This window comes from Pelodiscus sinensis, chromosome 11 (genome assembly GCF_049634645.1).
Source record: "Pelodiscus sinensis isolate JC-2024 chromosome 11, ASM4963464v1, whole genome shotgun sequence".
In the NCBI taxonomy this organism is placed as follows: domain Eukaryota; kingdom Metazoa; phylum Chordata; order Testudines; family Trionychidae; genus Pelodiscus; species Pelodiscus sinensis.
In genome coordinates, this window is record NC_134721.1 from 9,193,244 (window position 1) to 9,214,835 (window position 21,592).

The 21,592-nt window shown below is 42.0% G+C and overlaps 1 protein-coding gene across 5 annotated transcripts in view; it reads right to left on the bottom strand.

The window, feature by feature from the left end:
- Positions 1 to 21,592, bottom strand: part of MDFIC2 (MyoD family inhibitor domain containing 2) — a 233,318-nt gene that overhangs the window by 17,902 nt on the left and 193,824 nt on the right. For all 5 annotated transcript variants that reach the window (XM_075938586.1, XM_075938587.1, XM_025183051.2 and 2 more), the window contains one exon: positions 14,229 to 14,267. In XM_075938586.1, the coding sequence (XP_075794701.1) occupies positions 14,229 to 14,267 (39 nt within the window). The remainder of the gene's footprint in view (positions 1 to 14,228; positions 14,268 to 21,592) is intronic.

Below are 21,592 nucleotides of genomic sequence, written 5' to 3' on the forward strand. Positions count from 1 at the left end.
GAACGGTGAAATTCCATTATCTTGGGCAAAATCATTCTCTGTTTACTCAGAGCTGCTGTGAATACTTTGTGGGAACACACCTTAATGGTGTTTTGATTCACTTCAAAGAGAGTTGTGTGTGTGTGTGTGTGTGTGTGTGTGTGTGTGTGTGTGTGTGTGTGTGTGTGTGTGTGTGTTGCAGCTGCGCACGCGCTGCAGCTGCTTTAAACCCAGTTCCTGGTCATTTATACTGTCTCATACCCACTATTATTTTACTGGGCTCAGAGTTTACGATTTTAGGATACAAGAGATTTGGAAACTGCTTATTTTTGCAGCAAGGAAGCAAGGCTATAAATACAGGTTGGGCTTCTCATGATATCATGAACTTGTGGGAGCACCACTCTTCTGATTTATGATGATGGATTAGTAATTCACAGAAGCTTTGGGTTTACTGGGTTTTGCTGTTGCAGTTAAAGGGTAAAGCTAATGGTGTGATCTCTGGAGGGGGGGATTTTATCAACAGTGAATGTTTGACCCCATCACGTAAATTCTTAGTTCATGAATCAGTGACCCGATAGACTATAAAGCCTACTCTAGGCTCATTATAAGCCTATCACAGGGCTGGCCAAACATTTTGGCTCAGCTCCTAAAGTCTGACAGGAATGTGTTGATTGACCACATCCCATCCAGTTCCATTAATTCTCCTAGCACATTATGTCATATATTATGAAAACTAATTAAACCAGGGTATGTGTATAAATGTAACTGGTTCAGAAATAAGAAAAACAACCTTCCAACATTTTTCCACTTTAAATTTTTTTATTCATTATGAATTTTAATGTGATAAATGAAACTGAGGTTTTGGGGTTTTTAAAAATATTGAAATTGGTTGAATGAGTGGCTTACTTAACTTCCCTTCACCAACCCAGACCCAGGAAGCAAGAACAGCTGGGCACAGAAACAGGAGGGAGGTAAAATCAGAATGCAAAAAATGTGTGAGGAGTTGGACTAGATGGATATAGACAGAAAATAAAGAAGAACATCAGCTGGGTTAGTACCAAAGCCTTCCTACTTCATGACAAAAAGATATTTGTGCACCCTGGGTAATATGCATCGCTCTTATAATATATACTTTCTATCTCTGCATGGCCCTTATCTTGCTGAGGCATATTATGCATGTGCTTAATTTTATGCAGTGGGACTTGATCAAAAGATCTTTGTAGGATCCAGTCCTGTGTTTACTCATTGGCTGTCTTTTTTGTCTCTGATTTCTCTCTTTTTTTCTTTTCTTTCTCCATTTTTTCTCTTTGTGTTCTCTTACTGTATCTCCCATCCCATACTTCACAGGACTTTCCCCTCCAAACTCTTTTCCTTTGTTCTCTCTGCTCCTCTTCCTTCTTCATACACCTCTCTTTCTCCCTTCCCCTGGTAGCTTTCTTATTCAATCCCATCGCTACAGGATCATTTGTCACGCCATAGCCAAAGGCACACTTTCAGCAGTGACAAGTACCCTAGAATAAGTGAGCGCCCCCTCACTCATTTAGGCTCCCTGCCCGGTTTCAGATTTCCTGAGACCTACTTATACCAGACCATCAATGTGTAGGGGGCTCTCAGTGAGTGTAAGGAGGTCTAGCTGGCCCCACCTTCTTCTCACTTTTCAGTCTGGTCCTAGGTCTTGATGTGGTTGCCTGCTGAGTGGAGGAGCATGAAGCATGGTTATTTACCAGGAGTCTCCGTACCTACAGACCCCCCGAGCCACATCCACCAGTCTTCAGAATTTCGAGAGCTGGGATGCACCTGCCAGGAGCTAGAAACTGGGCCTCCATCCCTGCTCCTACTAGAGCTGTGAGCCCTGGGAGGTGCACCCCATCGGGCTGAAGTTCTGAGACCCCCTCTATGCCAGGAAGAAGCCCTGAGACCCCTCTACCTGCTGGTCAGAAGCCTTTCCCCCACTATCCTACTGCAAAGCAGAGGTTCCAAGGCCCCCCTCCCCATCTAGTAGGGGAGGAGAAGTCTGTGAGCCACGCTTTAATTGTGAGAGTGGAATGTGGCTCACAAGCCACAGTTTGGCCACCTGTTGTATACTTGCTCGGCCATCCTCACATCCGCACAGCGAGGAGCGCCTCTGTTGTGAAGGAATCCCCACTGACGTCAATGGGAGTCGTTGAGGCATACGATACAACATTAGGTGAGTACAGGTGGCGGAATCTGATCCAAAGCATGAAATTCACTAGTTGGCACAGCATGCAGGGGCATAACGGGGCTTCCGCACTGGTACCCCACATTAGTTCTGCCTGTGCCGGCATAGTCGTGTCTACAGTTCCAATGGGCAGAAAACAATTAATAGGAGTTTGGCAAGTGTCCTAAGCAAAACCAGAGATCGGAACTAATGGCCATGAAGGCCACTTCGCTGGTCTTTATGCTTGTCTTGGAAACAGATTCCCTAGCCAAGATTTTCAAAATGAATGGTGATTCTGAGGCATCGAAGGGGTCTGATTTTGAGAAAACGCTGCGCACCCATCCACTGAAATTTCTAAAGGTGGGCACCCCAATTCATTAGTCACTTTGAAAAGCCTGGCCTCCTTCCCTAACTCCTTTAAGTTGCTTGCACTTAGCCTATTTACTCTGGCTCTGTACGGCTTCAGGATGGAATAGATGAAGGTCAAATTTTGGTCATGTGTGCAACTCCCTTTGAAGTAAATGGGAGCCATGTGCACATATCTACACGTAAGATGGGGCCCAAACTATGATTTTACAGCTGGCTCCCAGCTTCATGAATGCCAAGACAGTAAAAGGCTCCATCAGAGTGATCTGATCAACATGATATTTTTATTTTTAATTTAAGGCACACATGCAATGGGAGCAGACTTTGTTTTCCTCACTCTCGAAATCACCCTCCTCCCTGGAGTTGATAACATCAGTATAAAATGTTGCTCTCAGCCCACAAACGAGAGAGACAGCTGAAAATATATGTCAAATAAAATACACAACCTTATGTCTTTCTTATCCTTCATTTTTTTTAAAGGGGATTTGTTAATTTTGACGGAATAAAAGGTTCCTTTTAGGGATTTCAGTAGGTGACATGAAAAATGTTAATGCAAGTGATCAAGACAATGGAGGTTAAAACTGTTTTGAAAATATGTTTCTTTTATAGATCTCAGCTGTTGGAAGAGTTACAGAATAAATATATGGTAGTGCTGACATTCAGTGCTGTTTCATCTTCCAGGTTTTTCATAAAGCAATTTCTTTTCAAGGAACGTATTCTGCCGCCAGTCTTTAAAAAAAATAAAAAGACTTCTCCCCCCCCCCTAGTTTAATAAAATTAAAGTAATTTATGTCATATTGATATGTCGATATGTTTTTCAATAAACTTTTTCCACAGTTTTTTTTAATTCTCTTCACTTTAAAAATTATAATTATACGTCTTCCTCCCACTTTGAAAATGGCATAAGGTGCTCATTTGCAGAGTTCTACTGTTCAAATCTTCACTGAGAATAGAAATGTCATGACTCAGTTAACAATGCTTTATTATTCACATTGATCTTTTTTTATAGTGTTCTTTATCTCAAAAACATTGTAAATTAGATATCTTCCTCCCACTCTTTTGTTCATTTGCAAATTTTTATTATTCTAGTTTAAGAAAGCATTGGAGTGTCAAGAGTCAGTGTATATTGTTTATGTTCTTTTTTACTTTTAACTATAAAAAGTAAGGCTGTACAGCTTGAAAAATAATAGCTGAATTTAAAGATGCTCAGAACAGTGCTTGGAAGGAACAGTGTGTTTCTGTTTTGTTTTCTTCCACAAAGTATAACGGTAGTTGTAATAGACCTTGAAAGAAGGTGGCCCAAGCATTTTATAGGATATCTTAAGGTGTGTCAATAAAAACCCCTATTATCCATTATATATTTGAGAGAATCTGTGCATCTGTCTGTCTGTGTGTGCGTGCATCCATTTGTCAGTGAATCTGTTTGTTCAAGAACTCCTCATAAATGGGTAAGAGCTAAGACCACCAAATTTGGTTGTCAGCTTCCTCTTATCATAACATAAAGCAAGGTCAGGGGTTGGTTGTGCCAGGACAATGGCATATGCATAGAATGTGATTGTCTTCATCAAACACAAAGGGAGAGGTGTGTTAGCAGGGACAGGTATACTCAGGAATGACCACAGGAGTGGAACAAGCATGGGGACAGTTATACCCCAGAATGACCATGGGAGGAAGCAAGTGCCCCAGCTCCAGGGAACAGCCGCTGGCTGGCAGTATGACCCCCCACCACTCCAGCCACTCTAGCCACTCCAGGGGAGCAGCTGCTAGCTGGGCACATGGCCCCTGCTGCCCTAGGCCACCCCTGGGAAGCAAGTCATCACCCAGAACGTACAGCCCCACTGTGCTGGGCTGGGCCTGGAGAGCAGCTGCCCCCAACTCCTTGCCCCCTGCCCTGATCCCCTCACTTCCTGCCTTAAGCTCCCCACCTCCTCCCCAAAGCCCTTCACAAGTGCCAGCCACATTCCCTGAATCTTGCCCTTCCACCCGCTGCCCTGAGCCCCTCCTTACCCTAAGTCTGATTCCTGCACCCCGCTTCCCCCATACATTCCCAGCCTCCTGCCTTGAGCCCACCAAATTCCCAGCTTCCTGCCCTGAGGCACCCAAGTCTGCAGGTAAGTCTTCTAGTATTATATATGTGTAACAGGTTTAGGCCCTAAGGCCAAAAGGTGGCTAGAAGTCCTCCAGATGGCTAGAGTGGCTGGGAAGAAACCAGCCAATCAGGAGCCAGAAAGGACTGTATAAGAAGCTGCAGGACCAGAGGCAGTGCAATTGCAGCCCAGACCTGAAGGGAGAAGGTTGGGGATGGCTGGCTGGGGAGAGTATTTAAAACGTTGTCTCCAGACAGAGAAGCCCTGGAGGCGCCACTCTCAAACGGAGTGGGGGAACGGACTGGGAGAACGGACTGGGCTCAGACACTCTACAGGGGGCACTGGGTTAGGTCCCTGTTAAAAGATACCCCAAAAGGGATCTGTGATAACATAGAGTGTGACTTGGCTGGAGGGCCGAATAGCTACAAGGCTTTTAAGACAGAATGCGGGAACCCACGCTTGGCCAAACGGGAGTACTTGCATCAGGTGAGTGCCAACCCCATTACAATCTAACCTATATTACATTGTATACTATTACTTCAGTTCCAAGGTATAATTTGTCCTTGGAATAAAGACCTGGGCAAAATATTCAAATGTATTTGCAGTGTGCGAACCGGTAGACATGCATATGTGTACTCAGAGGGCCACTCACTATACGGGTCAGATTTTCAAAGCGTTCCATTCTCAAGCTAGCACCAAAGTAAGTAGCCAGAGGCTCAGACAAGCTCAGCACACTCCCTGGGGCACTCTTGAGGAGATCTGGCCCAAATTGTGCAGTGAGGGAAACGGCTGGTGCAGACAGTGATTCCGCATTGGGGTAGACAAATTAGGGGGTGGGGTGGGGGGTTGAAGGTACATCAATGGTGATCATGTTTGGACATTGGATTCCAACATTTACACAATCACATGCACTTCCTAGGGCAGTTGGCCCCGAACCATGAGCTCTATTTCTGGGTCAGAACCTCTGCACCATGAGGAGTATCCAGTCTGGAATTCTGGTTCAGGCCCGTCTCTAATTCTTAGCTGATATCTTTTGGGTTGCTGTTGTACATTTTGGATGCAGTGGTGGGGGCCTGCTGTTTCTGACTACAAGCTGTTCCGCATAACAGTAAATCTAGACACCCAAGACACTCTCTGACCTGCTCCTTCCCCTGCCCCCCCCCCCCCCCCCCACACACACACACTTTTTTAAACTTTGAATTCCATTTGGTTCAGCTGGTGGCAAAAAAAATCTGGATGAAATTTTGCTAAAGTCTCAACATTCTGTGGTATCAGAGCTGTCTTTCTATTCCATGTCTGTACAAGGCTCAGCACAATGGAATCTTGTTCCTTGACTGCCACCAAGTATATAATAATTGATTCTTCTATACAGTACTACTATAAAAGGAAAGACATCCATCACAAAGAACATTTGAGAAGACTTGAGAAGACTTCAGAAATTTCTTGGGGGAGGCAGGCCCCTTAACCCTACCTACAGCCCTGCCCCCTCCGCTGAAGCCCCGTTCCCACCATCGGGAGAGGAGGTGAAGGAGCAGCGTGCCGAGTGTGTGCATGCCTCCCCCCCCCACGGGGTGGGGAAGAGTGCACGTGCTCAGCATCCCCCCAACAGCATGGAGGGAAGAGGATGCACAGCCCCAACCTCCACCCAGGCCCTTGCGAGCAGTGGGGAGGGTCCTATGCTTTTCTGATCTTTCTGCCATTTGGGACGACTGAACCAGTTACGCACCTGAGCCTTTGTCTGAAACCAAACCACCATCCTTCCTCTTATGAACAGGGACCTGAGGTTTTGTATATCTATTCTTGTGAGTGGAACGTGTTGTGGGCTGTCCTGTGCACCAGTTCAGGGGGCAGGGGAAGAGGGCGTGAGCCAATCCTATCTCTCCTGCACTAGCTACCCATACTGTGGGAGGCAGTGTAGTCAAAAACACAATGAATGGTGGGTCAGGGAGTGGGCCGGTAGACCCATCCCACAAATCTACCAGACAGCACAGCTACCTGTGTGCATGGAGAGAGAGAATCATAGAACACTAGAACTGGAAGAGACCTCAAGAGGTCATCAAGTCCAGTCCCCTGCCCTCACGTCAGGACCAAGCACCATCTAGATCATCCCTGATGGATGTTTACCCAACCTGCTCTTAAATCTCTCCAGTGACAGAGATTCCACAACCTCCCTAGGCAATTTATTCCAGTATTTAACCACCCTGACAGGAAGTTTCTCCTAATGTCCAACCTAAACTTCTCCCACTGACATTTAAATATACACTGCACTGAATATAGGGCTGAAGACATGCAAATCTCCTTTTCAGAGCAGGGTAGCTTGAGTCACAACATGCTTCCCTCACTCCTCCTGCAGGAATGTAGCTCTGTGATGTCCCAAATGTGGGGCTTATGGCAAAGCCACTGGTGAACTGTTGTTGTTATAGTTAAAGAATCACCAGAAATGTCTCATTCACAGTATTCTTCACTCTAGGCTGTGAAGCTTAAGGATATGCTACATCTTTCTAGCTGTATTGCTCAGCTTGTCAAATTAAAAACAATCTCTTGAAGTTAAAGCTTTTGCTTCTGTGGCAAAAGAGAAGTCAGCAAGTCCAGCTCCTGGTGTTGCAGCAGGATCCAGTAAGACTAGACCATCCAAGGTTTTTGTCCAGCCTGTGTTTAAAAACCTCCAGTGAGGAAGATTCTACAATATTCCTTGGAAACCTGGTGGCTACGTCTAGACTGGCATGAATTTCCGAAAATGCTTTTAATGGAAAAGTTTTCAGTTAAAAGCATTTTCAGAAAAGCACGTCTAGATTGGCAGGATGCTTTTCCGCAAAAGCACAAAGCGTCCTTGGCCAATCAGACACTGTTTTCTGCAAAAAAGCCCCGATCGCCATTTCAGTGATCGGGGCTTTTTTGCGGAAAACAGTACTAGGCTGTCTACACTGGCCCTTTTGGGCAAAAGTCTTTCAGAAAAAGACTTTTGCCCAAACGGGAGCAGCATAATTTTTCCGGAAAATCACTGATGATTTTACATGAGATCGTCAGTGCTTTTCCGGAAATTCAAACGGCCAGTGTAGACAGCTGGCAAGTTCTTCCGCAAAAGCAGATGATTTTGTGGAAAAACTTGCCAGTCTAGACCCAGCCATTTTGTATCGTAGATGCCCTTATAGTTAGTTTTTTCCTAAGCGCTAACCTAAATCTCCTCGACTGCAGATTAAACCTATTGCTTCCTGTCCTGCCTTCAACAGACATGGAGATCAGTTGGTTACAGTCCCCTTTATACTTTATTTGAAGACTATTAGTAGGTCTCTCCTGATTTGTCAAGGTAGTTTTGTATTCTAATCCAGTCCTCGATACTGCTTATAACTTCTCCCCTCATCAGCTTAGTGTCATCTACACATCTGATAAGTCATTAATGAAAATATTAAACAGTTCTGGACTTAGGATTGATCCCCAAAGCAGTACCTCACTATAGATGCCATTCCAGTTTGACAGCAAGCCACTGCTAATTATTGTTTGAATAGAATCTTTCAACCAGTTGCTCACCCACAGCATAGTAATTTCTTCCAGACCACATTTTCGTACGTTATTTATGAGAATGTCATGTGTGATGCTGTTCAAAGCCTTAGTAGAATCAATATATATCACATCTACTTCTTGCCCCCATAAGGCCAGTAACTCCATTAAAAAAAAGAAAATTAAGCATGATTTGTTCTTGACAAATCCATGATGCCTATTCCTTATAAGTGTATCATCCTCTAGGTGCTTACATACTGACTGTTTAATAATTTGTTCCAGTATCTTTCAAGGTTTCAAAGTAAAGCTGACTGGTCTATGATTCCCCAGGTCTTCTTTCTTCCCCCAGAACCTTTTGTCTCCAGGACCTCACCCATTCTACGTAAGTTTTCAATAATAATTGCTAATAGTTTTGAGATTGATTTAAACTGTCCACTCTGTTTAGTCTGCTAGAATATTTTTTAAATGAAAAAAGGAGGGGAGACTAATGCTGATTAAGTTAGGAGGGAAATATTTACAAATGTCATGTAATGAAGCCTGGTGAACCACTTAAAGCATGAATCAATGGCCAAAATGTATAGATTTTTCCAGAAGAAAGATCACACAGCTCCCTTTCCTGTTCCTTATTCTTTGGCAATGGTTCACTTTCTGAATGACAAAGTATCCACATCTTTTGAATATGCAAAAACGAGCTGGAGAATCAGCTCTTCTCAAAATAATTTCTCCCTTGAGGTTTCAAGTTGTAGCTAGAAAAAAGAAGTGGTTTAACAGTAAAAATCCAAATCTCTTATTAATTAAAAAAATCCAAATCTCTTTGCTTTACAGATGGTCCTAGAAATGGATGAAGAGTCTACGGTGTCTTCTTTCTTCTGCACTGTTCAGTCCTAACCACAATTCTCATTTTTGCATTCTCAACTGCATGCACTACTTGAACATCTACTATATATTTGAGAGAGTTTTTCTGTCTGTGAGTCTGTCTGTCTGTTCAAGGACTCCCTCCAAATGGTAAGAGCTAAAACCACCAATTTGGTATACAGCTTCCTCGAATCATGATGGAAAGCAATGTGTTTGGTTGTGCCAGGAAAATGAGATATATGCCTGGAATGGGACTGCTTCTTATAAAACCTTACGGAAAAGAGAGCAAATCATCAAGCTGGTGAAAGGGCCAGGTTGGCTGGGGGTGTCCCTCCTCTCTTGGACTGCTCTAGCCTCAAGCTTCACACCCTCCTGATGTCCTTTAGAGAGGGTCGGGGAGGGGGGGAAAGGAGCTGCTCCTCATTTGTATGGGAACATTTGTGAGGGAGCGAGGAGAAAGTGCAGAGTTATCTGCATTCACAACTGGCTGGGGAGCACAGGGGGTAGATAAACCTGGACCTGCCCCAGCCGGTAGACATGCACTTTCCCCTGGCTGTGCTTGTTAGAGCTGCAATAGCCATGGAAAGTCTCTTTTCACCTCTCCCCAAGTTGCTGTGGTGAAAGAGCACTGGGGTTGTCCTTTCTCCCTGGAGCAGTCTGCACACTGAAGCCCTCTTCCCCAGCCCCCCCTTAGAGCAATGATTTAAATGAAACACGTACTTTTAAATTTTATTTTCCCAAAAAACAAAAATTGAGTTAAGGATTTGAGCAATGCTGGGTAAATCTTCTAGCATTCCATATTTGGGGGACAGAAGGAGGAAATTACTTTATTTTGAATACTGAAGTGTATGACAGTAGCACCTGAACTAAAGCTCATTAAAATCATAGAACACTAGAACTGGAAGGAACCTCAAGAGGGCATCAAGTCCAGTCCCATGCCTTCACAGCAGGGCCAAGCTCTGTCTAGATCATCCGTGATAGATGTCTCTCGAACCTGCTCTTAAAAATCTCCAGTGATGGAGATTCTACAGTCTCCCCACACAATTTGTCCCAGTGCTAGACCACCCTGACATTTTTTTCCTAATGCCCAACCTAAACCTCCCTTGCTGCAATGGGCTCTGGACCATGCTCCAAAACAACTTTTGCCATTGTCCTCTCCAAATGATGTTCTCATTCATGTATAGTTCTTGTAATCAAGAGGCTTGACATTTTTTTAAAGCCTAGAACAGACAAGGATAAACCACATTAACAAACTTTTCCCAAAACTCTCCCATATGCTAGGGTGCCCTTTCAAGTAGGCATTCTATCATTAGGGCATTCTTCATCCTTTTAATACTCTAATCTACAGTATTTTTAATATGTGCTTTATTGCACAGTCTGTGTCTGCACTGATCAAAGAAAGCATTATAACCCCTTCCAAGAGCTCTGTTTAAACAAGTTTCTGGCTAATGTGGCTCAAATACTATACTACAGTGTATGGATGCGTGCTTAACAACGTCCATAGTTCTAGAGGAATGTAGAAGAGGCCAGAAGAATGCAAATTTAAGTGGGATGTCACAGTGTATAAAAAATATACATGACTCCCTGGCATTGCATGAAAGCTTGTTTGACTACTACCTGAGGGTATGTCTACACTACAGCATTAATTCGAGTTAATTAAGCTGATTCGAATTAACGCATCTACACATAAAACCTATTTCGAAATAGAGGCCCCCTATTTCGAATTAAGTGTCTACATAGCACTTAATTCGACATAGCTATTTCAAATTTGGCGTTACTCCTCATAGAATGAGGTTTACCAAATTCAAATTAAGCACTCCGCTATTTCGAATTAATTTCGAAATAGCGGTTTGCATGTATAGATGCTATTAAAGTTAATTGGAAATAATGGCTGCTATTTCAAATTAACTTTGCAGTGTAGACATACCCTTAGAGACTTTATCCAACTGTAGTTGATCCATGTGGATCCATTTGTTCTGATTAATTTGATGTATTTACATGCCAACAGTGTGTTTGGTGCAATAAAAAAAAAATCAAACAGGCAATCTCAGCTACAAGGAGGTTGCAACTGAAATAAGAGCAATTCTTCCTCTGACAATAACATTTTTTGCTACCTTTGTTCGTGAGGGTTGAGTTAGCATGGTAATCACACCAAAGATACTATTGGTTTGATTTGTTAATTTTGTGTGGACTTTGAAAGGTGCTTATGAGAGGTAGGTTCCCAAAATCTAATTGAAATTCAGTGGAATCAGAGTGCCTAACTCTCTTAGGCAACATTTGCAAATCCCACCTATAACTAAGGGCTTGATCCTGTAAATAATTGCACACATGAGAAATTTGGCTAGAACATCTAAGAGTTTGCATAATGACTACTATTGGCCCTTAAGATTGGACTCAGGACCTCCATGGCCAAAAACATGACCCACAACCACGTCAGCATCCATTAACTGGTAAGTGTAGTAGTATACTTGTAGGCATATCTTGTATGGATCAATCACTGCTGAGGGACATGTATCAAAGAACTGAATCAGGTGCACTCAAGTTTGTCAAAATGCATTCCAGCGTCAGTATTCGTTATTCACTTATATTGATGCGTCTCTTCCTCCTTCCTTTGTCACCATAAGTTTTCGTTCACCATTTTATGGATGTATTATGAGACTGTGTGTGAAGGACATAACGTAACCTGGAGCCGTACTGCAAACACAATCATGAACCGATGATCCACATGAATAGTTCCACTGAAGTCACCGTTGAAGAATCATGTGAGTAACTTTTTCCCTGTGGGTGTAGGAAAGTCACAGGCTGGACCCTGGAGATTAATATTTAAATATCAACTTAATGAAAGAGCTGCCATCACTCTTGTACCTAAATCAGGCAAGTATCCAGCCATAAGTGTGGTATTATTCCTTCCAGAGTAGGGCCCTTGCTTGATTCCTCTTTGAATCTATTCTGTATTCAAAGCAAGTATGCTTTTTTCCTGTCACTATACTGCTATTGTTAACAACTAGAAACGTATTAAAAACACAAGGGCATTTCAGTCTGTGTATTGTGCATGAGAAATATTGTTACATGACAAGCTCCAATTGGCAAGTGAAAAGAGGTTTTATTGAAGGAAATAGCAGAAGCAAACAGTGAACTATGCAGAATAATGGTAATTGTTCCTTTAACATTGGCAGCACACGTTCACTTAATATGACTGCTCCTCTGTCTCAGCCTCATCGAGGCCCAAAGGACCTGTTAGACAAGCAGGCAGCCACCTCTCTCTGGGATCAAGCTGTCAATGCAAACTTGCTTTCTTTCTATTTCTCTGAGCTAAGCGATACCCCCAGAGCTCCTGAAGCTTTTCCTGAGTGAAAGCTTTAAAAAAGCTCTATTCTAAATTACATCACACGAGCTGTTCTCTTCAGACTGACAGAACAAAAGGGGGGGGGGGGAAGAATGCCAAAAGTGCAGTCTGAATTACTTCTTAGTTACACTGAATGATTTGCCTCCTCGTGGGGTAGCAGCCCAGATTAATGTTGCCTTGACCTTTGCCTAACTAACCCTCCATGAGCTTCCTGCTAATTAGTTTCTGATCAAAGCAAGCTCAATCAGTAAGGGAGGAGGAGCGGAGGAGGGGGGAAGGGAGCAATAAAAATACAGCACAGAGCTATGGTGTTCGGAGCAGTTCCATGCAAAACCAGAACATTCTGAGCCCAATTCAAATGAGTGCTATGTGGATTTGTGTAGTGAGTGCCAGACGTGTGCCTAATGCTTTAAAAGTGGGTTGTTAGACGATGTGGTCCTGGCTGTACGCAGCTCAGTATTACAACATCCCAGAACGTGCTAGGTGCACAATCTTAGAGGCTCACCATCTAATTCAGATACACAGAGAAGGTCCAGTCAAAGGTGAATCAGGCCAGGGATCTTAAAGGCCTCACTAGCCAGCTTTGTTCGAGGCATCTCATGCCAAAGGCTGTTAGAGAAGTAGAGACGGGTCTGACATTTTCCAATCCTGCTGTTGCTAACTGGAGAGAGGATAAGCAGACAGACATCCCACTCCTTCCAGGGGCAATAAAGGATTGAAGGCGTAGAGAGACTCCTGAGGTGGCCAGATATTGGGAGAGTTGTTTTGCCATCTTTTCCACTCCAGCAGATAGGCTGCGTCTAGATTGGCATGATTTTCCGGAAATGCTTTTAACGGAAAAGTTTTCCATTAAAAGCATTTGCGGAAAAAAGCGTCTAGATTGGCACTGATGCTTTTCCGCAAAAGCACTTTTTTTCCCACGCTTTTTGTGGAAAAGCGTCGTGCCAATCTAGACGCGCTTTTCCGCAAAAAAGCCCGATCGCCATTTTCGCGATCGGGGCTTTTTTGCGGAAAACAAATCTGAGCTGTCTACACTGGCCCTTTTGCGCAAAAGCTTTGCACAAAAAGGACTTTTGCCTGAACGGGAGCAGAATAGTATTTACACAAGAAGCACTGATTTCTTATAGTAGGAAGTCAGTGCTTTTGCGGAAATTCAAGCAGCCAGTGTAGACAACTGGCAAGTTTTTCCGGAAAAGTGGCTGATTTTCTGGAAAAACTGGCCAATCTAGACACAGCCATAGATAAAGGCAGGGCAGAGACAAGATCTTTTGGGATAGGAGGTGGATAAATATTGGTTCAAGCAAAAACCCAGCAAGATTCATTAGGCGGCCAGCATTACTACCCTGGAAATTTCAGCTTTGCACCAACCTAAAGTAAACCACTGTGTTTGGGCAACTGAAATTCTGCAAACTCAAGCAAGCTAGCTTCATGAAGCAATGTACTGAACCCCTCGGAGCTCTTTATCAAGATATATCAAAAGCAAAATGCCCAACTAAGGTAAAGTTGGACCCATTTCTAATGAAAGATATTACCATATCCACCTTGTCTCTCTCATATCTTGGGACCAACACAGCTGGACCAATATGGCAAACAACTGACATAAATACACTCTAAGGTTGCCTGCCTACATTCCTCTCTTAGCTCTGCATTGGATACTTTATTTTATACACCGTAAGCTGTTGCTGCTTCTAATAAATATGCACACACCTTTTAGAGAGGGGCTGAAACCTGAATCAGATGACAGATCAATAAATAAAGCCAGACGATATGGAGACCCAGTTTTCTGCACAGTAGCAAATTATATATAATTAAACCTTTTCTTCTTCATGGCAGGTGCTGCATGAATGGTTGTAATTATCATAACATTATTTAATATTCTCCCCAGAAAGGGGTAGCTCAGACAGGTGTGGAAGCTTACCTGAGTCTCCAAGAGGCTGTAAGATAGGACCGGCCAATTCTGAAAAACAAAAATTCAATGGAAAGCATTGTGAGGCTGGGTTTTTTACCAACATTAGTGCAGCCTGGATATCAGTATTCTGAGAAACCAACCTATGCACCCTACAGCACTACTATTTTAAATGAAAAGACAGCGTCCGCTCTTGTACCACTGACCTTAGGCATCCCCATTGGTCAGAATGTACTGAGTTGCATTTTGTAGGCGATATTTACAAGTAACTTTCACCCTGAATGCCCCCAAAGCACTTTAACTACAGAGGGATCATTTCATCACCAGTGGAAACAAAGAGCTTTGCAGATGTGTCTAATCCCCACACTACAACACTTCACAAAAATTTAGGGCCAGTTATCAAGAGGAGTATCTTTATCAGCTGCACCTTTCGACATGGAGTATAACTAGGCAGAATGAAATGACATTTACCCAGAACTCCTGCTCTAATACTCTGTGTGCACACTGCGATCGTAGCGACCTGGGGTGAGGAGCCACTGTGTGCAGAAGGTAAGAAATGACCATGAAAATGTGGCTTCCCTTTTCCTAAGTTACTTGAAGATAGTGCGGGTTGAACCTTTCTAGTCCAGCACTCTCGGAACCCGAATGGTTCCAAATGAGAGAATTTTCTCGACTACGGAAGGTCAATTTTGTATTGAAGTATTTCCAACACTCCCATTGATTACTGGGCTCCTAGAGGACAGCTAGGGGCAAATCAGAGCTAAATAACAGCACAGAGCACTGAGAGCCAGGACTGGTGGCTGTAAACAAACTTTATGGGACCACAGGAAATTTGGCTACACCCATGAAAAGTGGGCATCTGCCTAACCAAAATCATGCCAGACCACGGATGTTTCCAGAACAGAGAGGTTCAACCTGTACAAAGTGCTTCTAGTAAAGGAAGACAAAGCAAAGTTCATTTCCAACTGAATATTGTGATTCCTGTCTATAAAATGATGTTTTGAATATGCTATACAAATACATTTGTTACTACTTTGTAAAGTCTTAGTCTTGGTTGACTTGTTCTGTTCTAGAAAGTTTAGTCTGTGGTGAACTACACTGCACATAATTAAATCTCTGTCACTATTCTGGTTACAGCCACTACTTAGCTAGGACAAACTTGACAGATTTGCAAATGTCTTTCCAGTCTGCAAGTTTCCTGTGTTTTTTCCCTCAGTCTCATTTCTACACTTGCCAGTACTCCCCTCTTGCTTCAGAGCATTAGTAATGCCAATAAAACTCAATGTGCCCAGTAAATTAGCTAAGTTGTTTCCATTTTAACCAGAGAAAGTCTATTTAATTTAGTATATTTGGCACAAGGGAGCTGTATTTGTATCTGGGTTGGACTACGATAAGCCAATTGTCTGTCAGAGGCATAGTGCATTATGTCTAATTTTGTTTTTCACAGTAGATTTACTGGAATCTCCTGTTTGGAAAGTTGGTATATGAGCTTTGGTAATCTAATTTTGGTCTGGTGGGTGGCGATGGAAATATGAACTATAGGAAACAAAATGTTATTGCCATATGTGCTGGATTGTGGTTTGGTAGCAGGAGTTGCCTGTAATAGAGTGCTCATCAAAGCATTTCTCAGGGGATGAGATATATATATACACACACACAATTTCAAAAAGTAAAGAAAGGTACAGCATTTATTGTGGCACATGTTTACAGCATGTTTCTGATTATCTTCTTGGCTGTGGAGTTGGGATTCCTAATTGTAAGGTTAAGGAATCCTTTTTATCTATCTCTTGCCTCCGAACCCAATGCTAGACAGTATTGTTTTCTGTACCTTTTGTCTTCTGCCGAAGAAGACAATCTCTGGCTCATGTGAACATCTTGTTAAAGTCTGCTGAGGCTTAGGGCGTGTGACTGGGTGGGTTGTTTTTTTTTAGCCTTTTTATTGGGGATTTTTATGCCTGATTTTCTGGGAGGTCTTTGAAATGTCTTTTTATGTGGCAATCATTTCCCTGTTTCTTTGTTGTCCCAAAATGTTAAGATTGTACTTTTCTCATCTGTTCCTGTTTATATTTTGGTTCTGGTTGGTGGTAACACTTTGGCTTGCAACACTGTGCTCTTCTATCATTCTACACCGTTCTGAATCCCAAAAATATTCCTAGCTGCCTTCATACTATAGCAGAGCTGAGTTTTGTTTAGAGCAGATTGAGTTTTAAAATCCCTGTTGTCACTTTGAGAATGGATTGAGTGAAGTGTCTGAAATGTTATGAAAGGATTCCCACAAAAGACTACTGAAGAGAAGAAATACAAAGAAACCCGACAGATTTTCAAAAGCGATCCGAGTCTGATTTTTCAGGTAGGCCGGGTTTGTAAAAGTGCTCCACGTCTAATGGCTCGCATTGTGTGATGCTTATTACTGAATTATCAAAAGTCCCCAGCAAAAGGGTTGGCTGAAAAATTTCTAATTTGACATTTTTCTATGAAAACTAGAAACACGTTTTCACACACAATTGCATGAAAAATTGAGCCAGTTTTCTGACAAGCAATAGATCTGGCCAAAAAAAAAAAAAAAAACCCCTAAAATTTCAATAAAACACATTTTTTTAATTCAATCTACTCAGCAGTCACCACATTTTTTTTTGAAAATTGGCCATTTCATTTGTTCTGAAATGACAGCCGAGTGCTTCTGAAAAATACGTATTTCAATGTGGGAGCTGATGTTTGGAAAATCTCACTGGTGAGCATGCACTCCAGCCAGTAGTCCCAGATTACTGATTATATCTACAACCCCACCAACTATGGGGGATCCATCTAGACTTTGCAGTCCACACATGCAGATTCAGGATCAAAGATTACGTGCTCACTAACATGAGATTCACACTCTAATAGAGAACTTTCTGGGTGTCCGGCTGGTGAGTCTTGCTCACATGCTCAGGGCTTAGCTGATCGCCATATTTGGGGTCGGGAAGGAATTTTCCTCCAGGGTAGACTGGCAGAGGCCCAGGAGGTTTTTCGCCTTCCTCTGTAGCATGGGGTACAGATCACAGCTGGAGGATTCTCTGCATCTTGGGGTCTTCAAAGTATTTGAAGGCTTCAATATCTGAGTTATAGGTGAGAGGATTATTCTAGGAGGGGTGGGTTAGATTCTGTAGCCTGCACTGTGCAGGGGGTCAGACTAGATGATCATAATGGTCCCTTCTGACCTTAATGTCTATGAGTCTATGAGATAATGAAAACTTATACAATGCTTCTCTGGTTTTCATAACGGGAAAATGACTTTTGCCTGGCAAAAGAATGGGGTAAAATCCTCTCTCAATTTAAATCAATGGCAAAACTCCCACTGATTTCATTGGAGTCAAGATTTCAAATCAGATTTTTTTCTGTATAACTGAATTACAAAACTCCCATGGACTTCCACAGAAGCAGGATAATATCCTTATTAACTCTAGTAATTCCCTGTTCACATGGTTCTGTTTTTGTCTCCTCAACAAGCAACTTGGCCCACGCTGCACACCATTCCCCCATCGGGTTTCATTTTCAGCTTTCCCAATTTTTCCAAGGTACGGTGCCTTAAATAATCTTGCTTCATTTTCCCCACTGCCCTTAAAGCACTCTGTTCCACATCTGATTTCATCTTCATTTATATGGCCAATTGTGTGTGATTTGTTAGTATGTTTTGTATGCAGTATAATGCATACTGATATTGCACTGATGTTTATAAAAATCAAATTTCATGCTGTACTTATGTCTTTTCTGATCATATGATACACTCAAACATGGCACTATAGCAGATTAATGTAGTCCATTTTAAAAGTAGGCTTTATGTTTGTATTTTTTCTTACTACCTTCATTACATCCACAGGTTAGTTACTTGAATTATAGAAATGGAAATCTTTTGGGGCCATCAAAAGGGCATTATTTGCTACTGAAATATCAATTAAGATAACATGCAAACTAATATAGTAATCAAATAAACCTGATGGATAACATAAACTTTTTTTAAAACTGCAGAGGCATGCTAACAAATCTATTTGATCAATATATGGGATGCAAAAAAAGGAAGACAAGATTGACTGATGAATAAAATGAAACTGACACAAATAGGCTGACAGCCAGTTGCAAGTCTCTTTAGGGCAAATGCAATTAACTCAGAATAATAGACTCAAATTTGATGGTTAGAAATGCATTTTTATTAACAATCACAGCCGGAATCATTATGCATTCCTCTGAATAAAATTGTACTTATATCGAGCATGTGTATGCATATATGTACGTATGGATATGTACAAAAATAGATTGCACGGGGTGAGAGCATTGTTTTTGAGTGTCAGAAAGAATAACAAGATCTGATTTAAAATAAAAAAGCAGACCCAACTGTAAATCTAAATATTTTAAACCATGACCTAAGAACCATTAGACTACTATTAAACATAAAGGCAATAAACATTGGTCTCAGGATTGTTGGTCCTTTTGGGATGTGAAATTGCAATCAGGGATTTACAGATTTCTTTTTGAAGAAGTCATTACCAGAAATATAAACTCATTCTCGTTACTTTAATAGCTATTTTCAATCATTCATTTAGAAAATACATTTACAACTTCTTGTATTGGCAATATGTTTCTTTGACATTTAGTCTCCATGCTTTCTATAATTTTTTTAATAAATGATTTTATTAAAAGACTATTAGAATTAGCAGAATGATCCTACCAATTTCTGTAAATGCTTCTCTTGAAAAGGGTATTTTCTTGATTGTTAACAGGTATGGAATATTAACATTTATAAGGGGTGGGGAGATACTCAATTGTTAATGTGTCCTTTTTCTTTTGCCCTTCTTGGCAGAGGTTGATTGCTATTTGTAAATTACTTTAAATATTATTAATCTAATTTCATTTCTGAATAAATATCATCTCTATTTTTGCATGGATTCCACTGGACACAGATATAAAAAGAGATACCTTGAAAATGTGCATGTAATGGCAAAGTATCTTATTTGTAATAAATGGATACAATATACAGTACCAGAATCTATAAATGATATTAACAAGCATGCTGTAAAATGACTACACAACTTAGGGAATGTCTACACTACAGAGTTTTATTGGAAAAACGGCCATTTTTTTCCGACAAAACCTGAGTTACATCCACACTGCAATCGTGTGCTTCTGAAAGTAAATTGAAAGAACAGAGGGGTTTTTCTGACATTGATAAACCTCCTTCTATGAGGAAGAAGCCTTTTTGGAAAAAGGCATGTGTGATAACATCCATTCAGCGTGGATGCTCTCTTTCGAAAAAGCAGATCGCTTTTTCAATGCACTTTTGTGTGTGAACGCTCTCTTTTGGAAGATGTTTTTTCAGAAGATCTCTTCCGAAAAATGGCTCTTCCGAAAGAAGCCTGCAGTCTAGACATAGCCTGAGGAATCCAGTGGTAAGGATTAAATCCAGGTAAATATCACAACTGGATGACCCCACGGAGAGCTAATAGATAATGCCATCACAATAGAGCTAATGTACAATGCCAATAGACAATAGAGCTAATGTACAATGCCATGCAGTGCAGATTGGTGCGGAGTTGTTGAGCTGTGCATAGTTTACTCTTTTGTAAAGGTGTCTTGATCCTTATCATTCCCAGGAAAAAGGTGAGCTAGGTACAGTTATACTGGGAATCTTGATCCCATGACCTCTGGTAGGGAAAGGCCAGTGAGGACCTCAGAGAGCAGAGACCAGATTCCCATGAAAATCCTTAGATTCATTTTCAACGTCTCCTCCATATCTCCACAAACCTCTTTGCCGCAAAGTAAGCACTTCTCACAAACTCCAAAAGCTTCGTCCTCGGGGATGGGTTTTTTCTTCAAACCCTTCTTCTCCTCCTATGACTTATGACAGACATATGATGTCTGTCTATCCCAGAGTTTCTCGAACCTTCTTGTGAAGCAGTTGATAACTGGGTATTATCAGAGATTGGATGCTAGACTGGGTGGACCTGTTTTGCAGTTCATATGTGGCTATACCATCATCACCTAGCATGGCATAAAGCTGTTCTTTTCTGAAACGGAAATTCTTAGAAGCTGTTCAGAGTCTGAAGTATTAAGGAGTGTCCCCATGGAGACGGATTTGTGGGCACAGTTCAGGTGAAGTGGTGGAAGTTGCACCATCCATGCAATTTATGACATGTTTTTTTAACCTTACATGGATATTCTCTTCACCTGTTTATCTGCCACCGGAAGAAAATCTTACTTGGCTCTGGAGTCAGCAGAATGCTGTATTTGGTGATTGTGCCGTAACTACTAACAAATTAATCATTTTTAAACGGGGAAAATGCCTTAAAACAACTTGCATGCAAGGCTTCTGGAGGTAAATAAACTAAAGATAATAGGCCAGATGCTCAAGTGGTATAAATGAGTGCAGCTCTTCAAAGGTGAATTCATTTACACCTGCTGAGGATTTGGTCTTATGGGCTTGACTCTTCTTTCATTTAATTGATTTTAGACTCCTTTGATCTCTGTGCAGTTATACCTGATCTACACTGGAGTAAGTAAGAGGAGAATCAGGCCCTGTGTGCTGAATCTTCATTGAGCCCATCCCTGCACAGAACAAGAATGGCTTGTTTTACCCATAAATATCTTGGAGCTTGATTCAGGTCACATTTAAACTGATTTCATAGCAAGTCTAGCCCCATTGATTTCAATCAATTTACTCTCAAATTATAAAGGCGTATGTGAGAGAAAAAGTAGGATCTTAAAATCATAACTGAAGTAATTTCTCTCATACTAGTCTCTGAAAATCATTTCTCTCTCTCAAAAAAAAAATCAAGAATTGAGGAGGATGTTTTTAAGGGCATGCTAGTTTTTTCTTAACCCAGCTGTCAGTAACAGCAATCTACATTTTCAGTAAGTGAGCATTTTCCTCAGTGTTTATATTTCCTGTTCCCCTCATTCATTTTCAAACTGTGTTTAAGCTCAGAGCTTTGCTGGTTACAGTCTCTGATGCTCCTGAGAACATTTAAAAGGGGATTGCAGGTGTGTAAGCAGGGGAGCCAACAGCCTCCGTGAGCCCCTGGCTCTGTGTTCCCAGCAGATGTGGGGCCTCAAGTGGAAGGGGTGGGTGCAAGGGTGAGGCAGCCAGCCCTCTGAATCATAGAAAGCACTGTGTGCCCCCCCTCCAACCCTCAGAGCTGCATGGATCATGCTGCGCAGTGCTCCAGCAGCGATTTAAAGGGTCCCCTCTTGTCAGCAAGCCTGTGTGTAGCAATACCAATTGGGAACCAAGTGTATAGATGGCTGTGCTGGTGTGTCGGGGAAACCCCCGACCCTGCACCCTCATCTGCAGCCAGATGTGACTCTCTACCAGCCAGTAGAGTAAAAAGGGTTTATTGCTTCTCTGA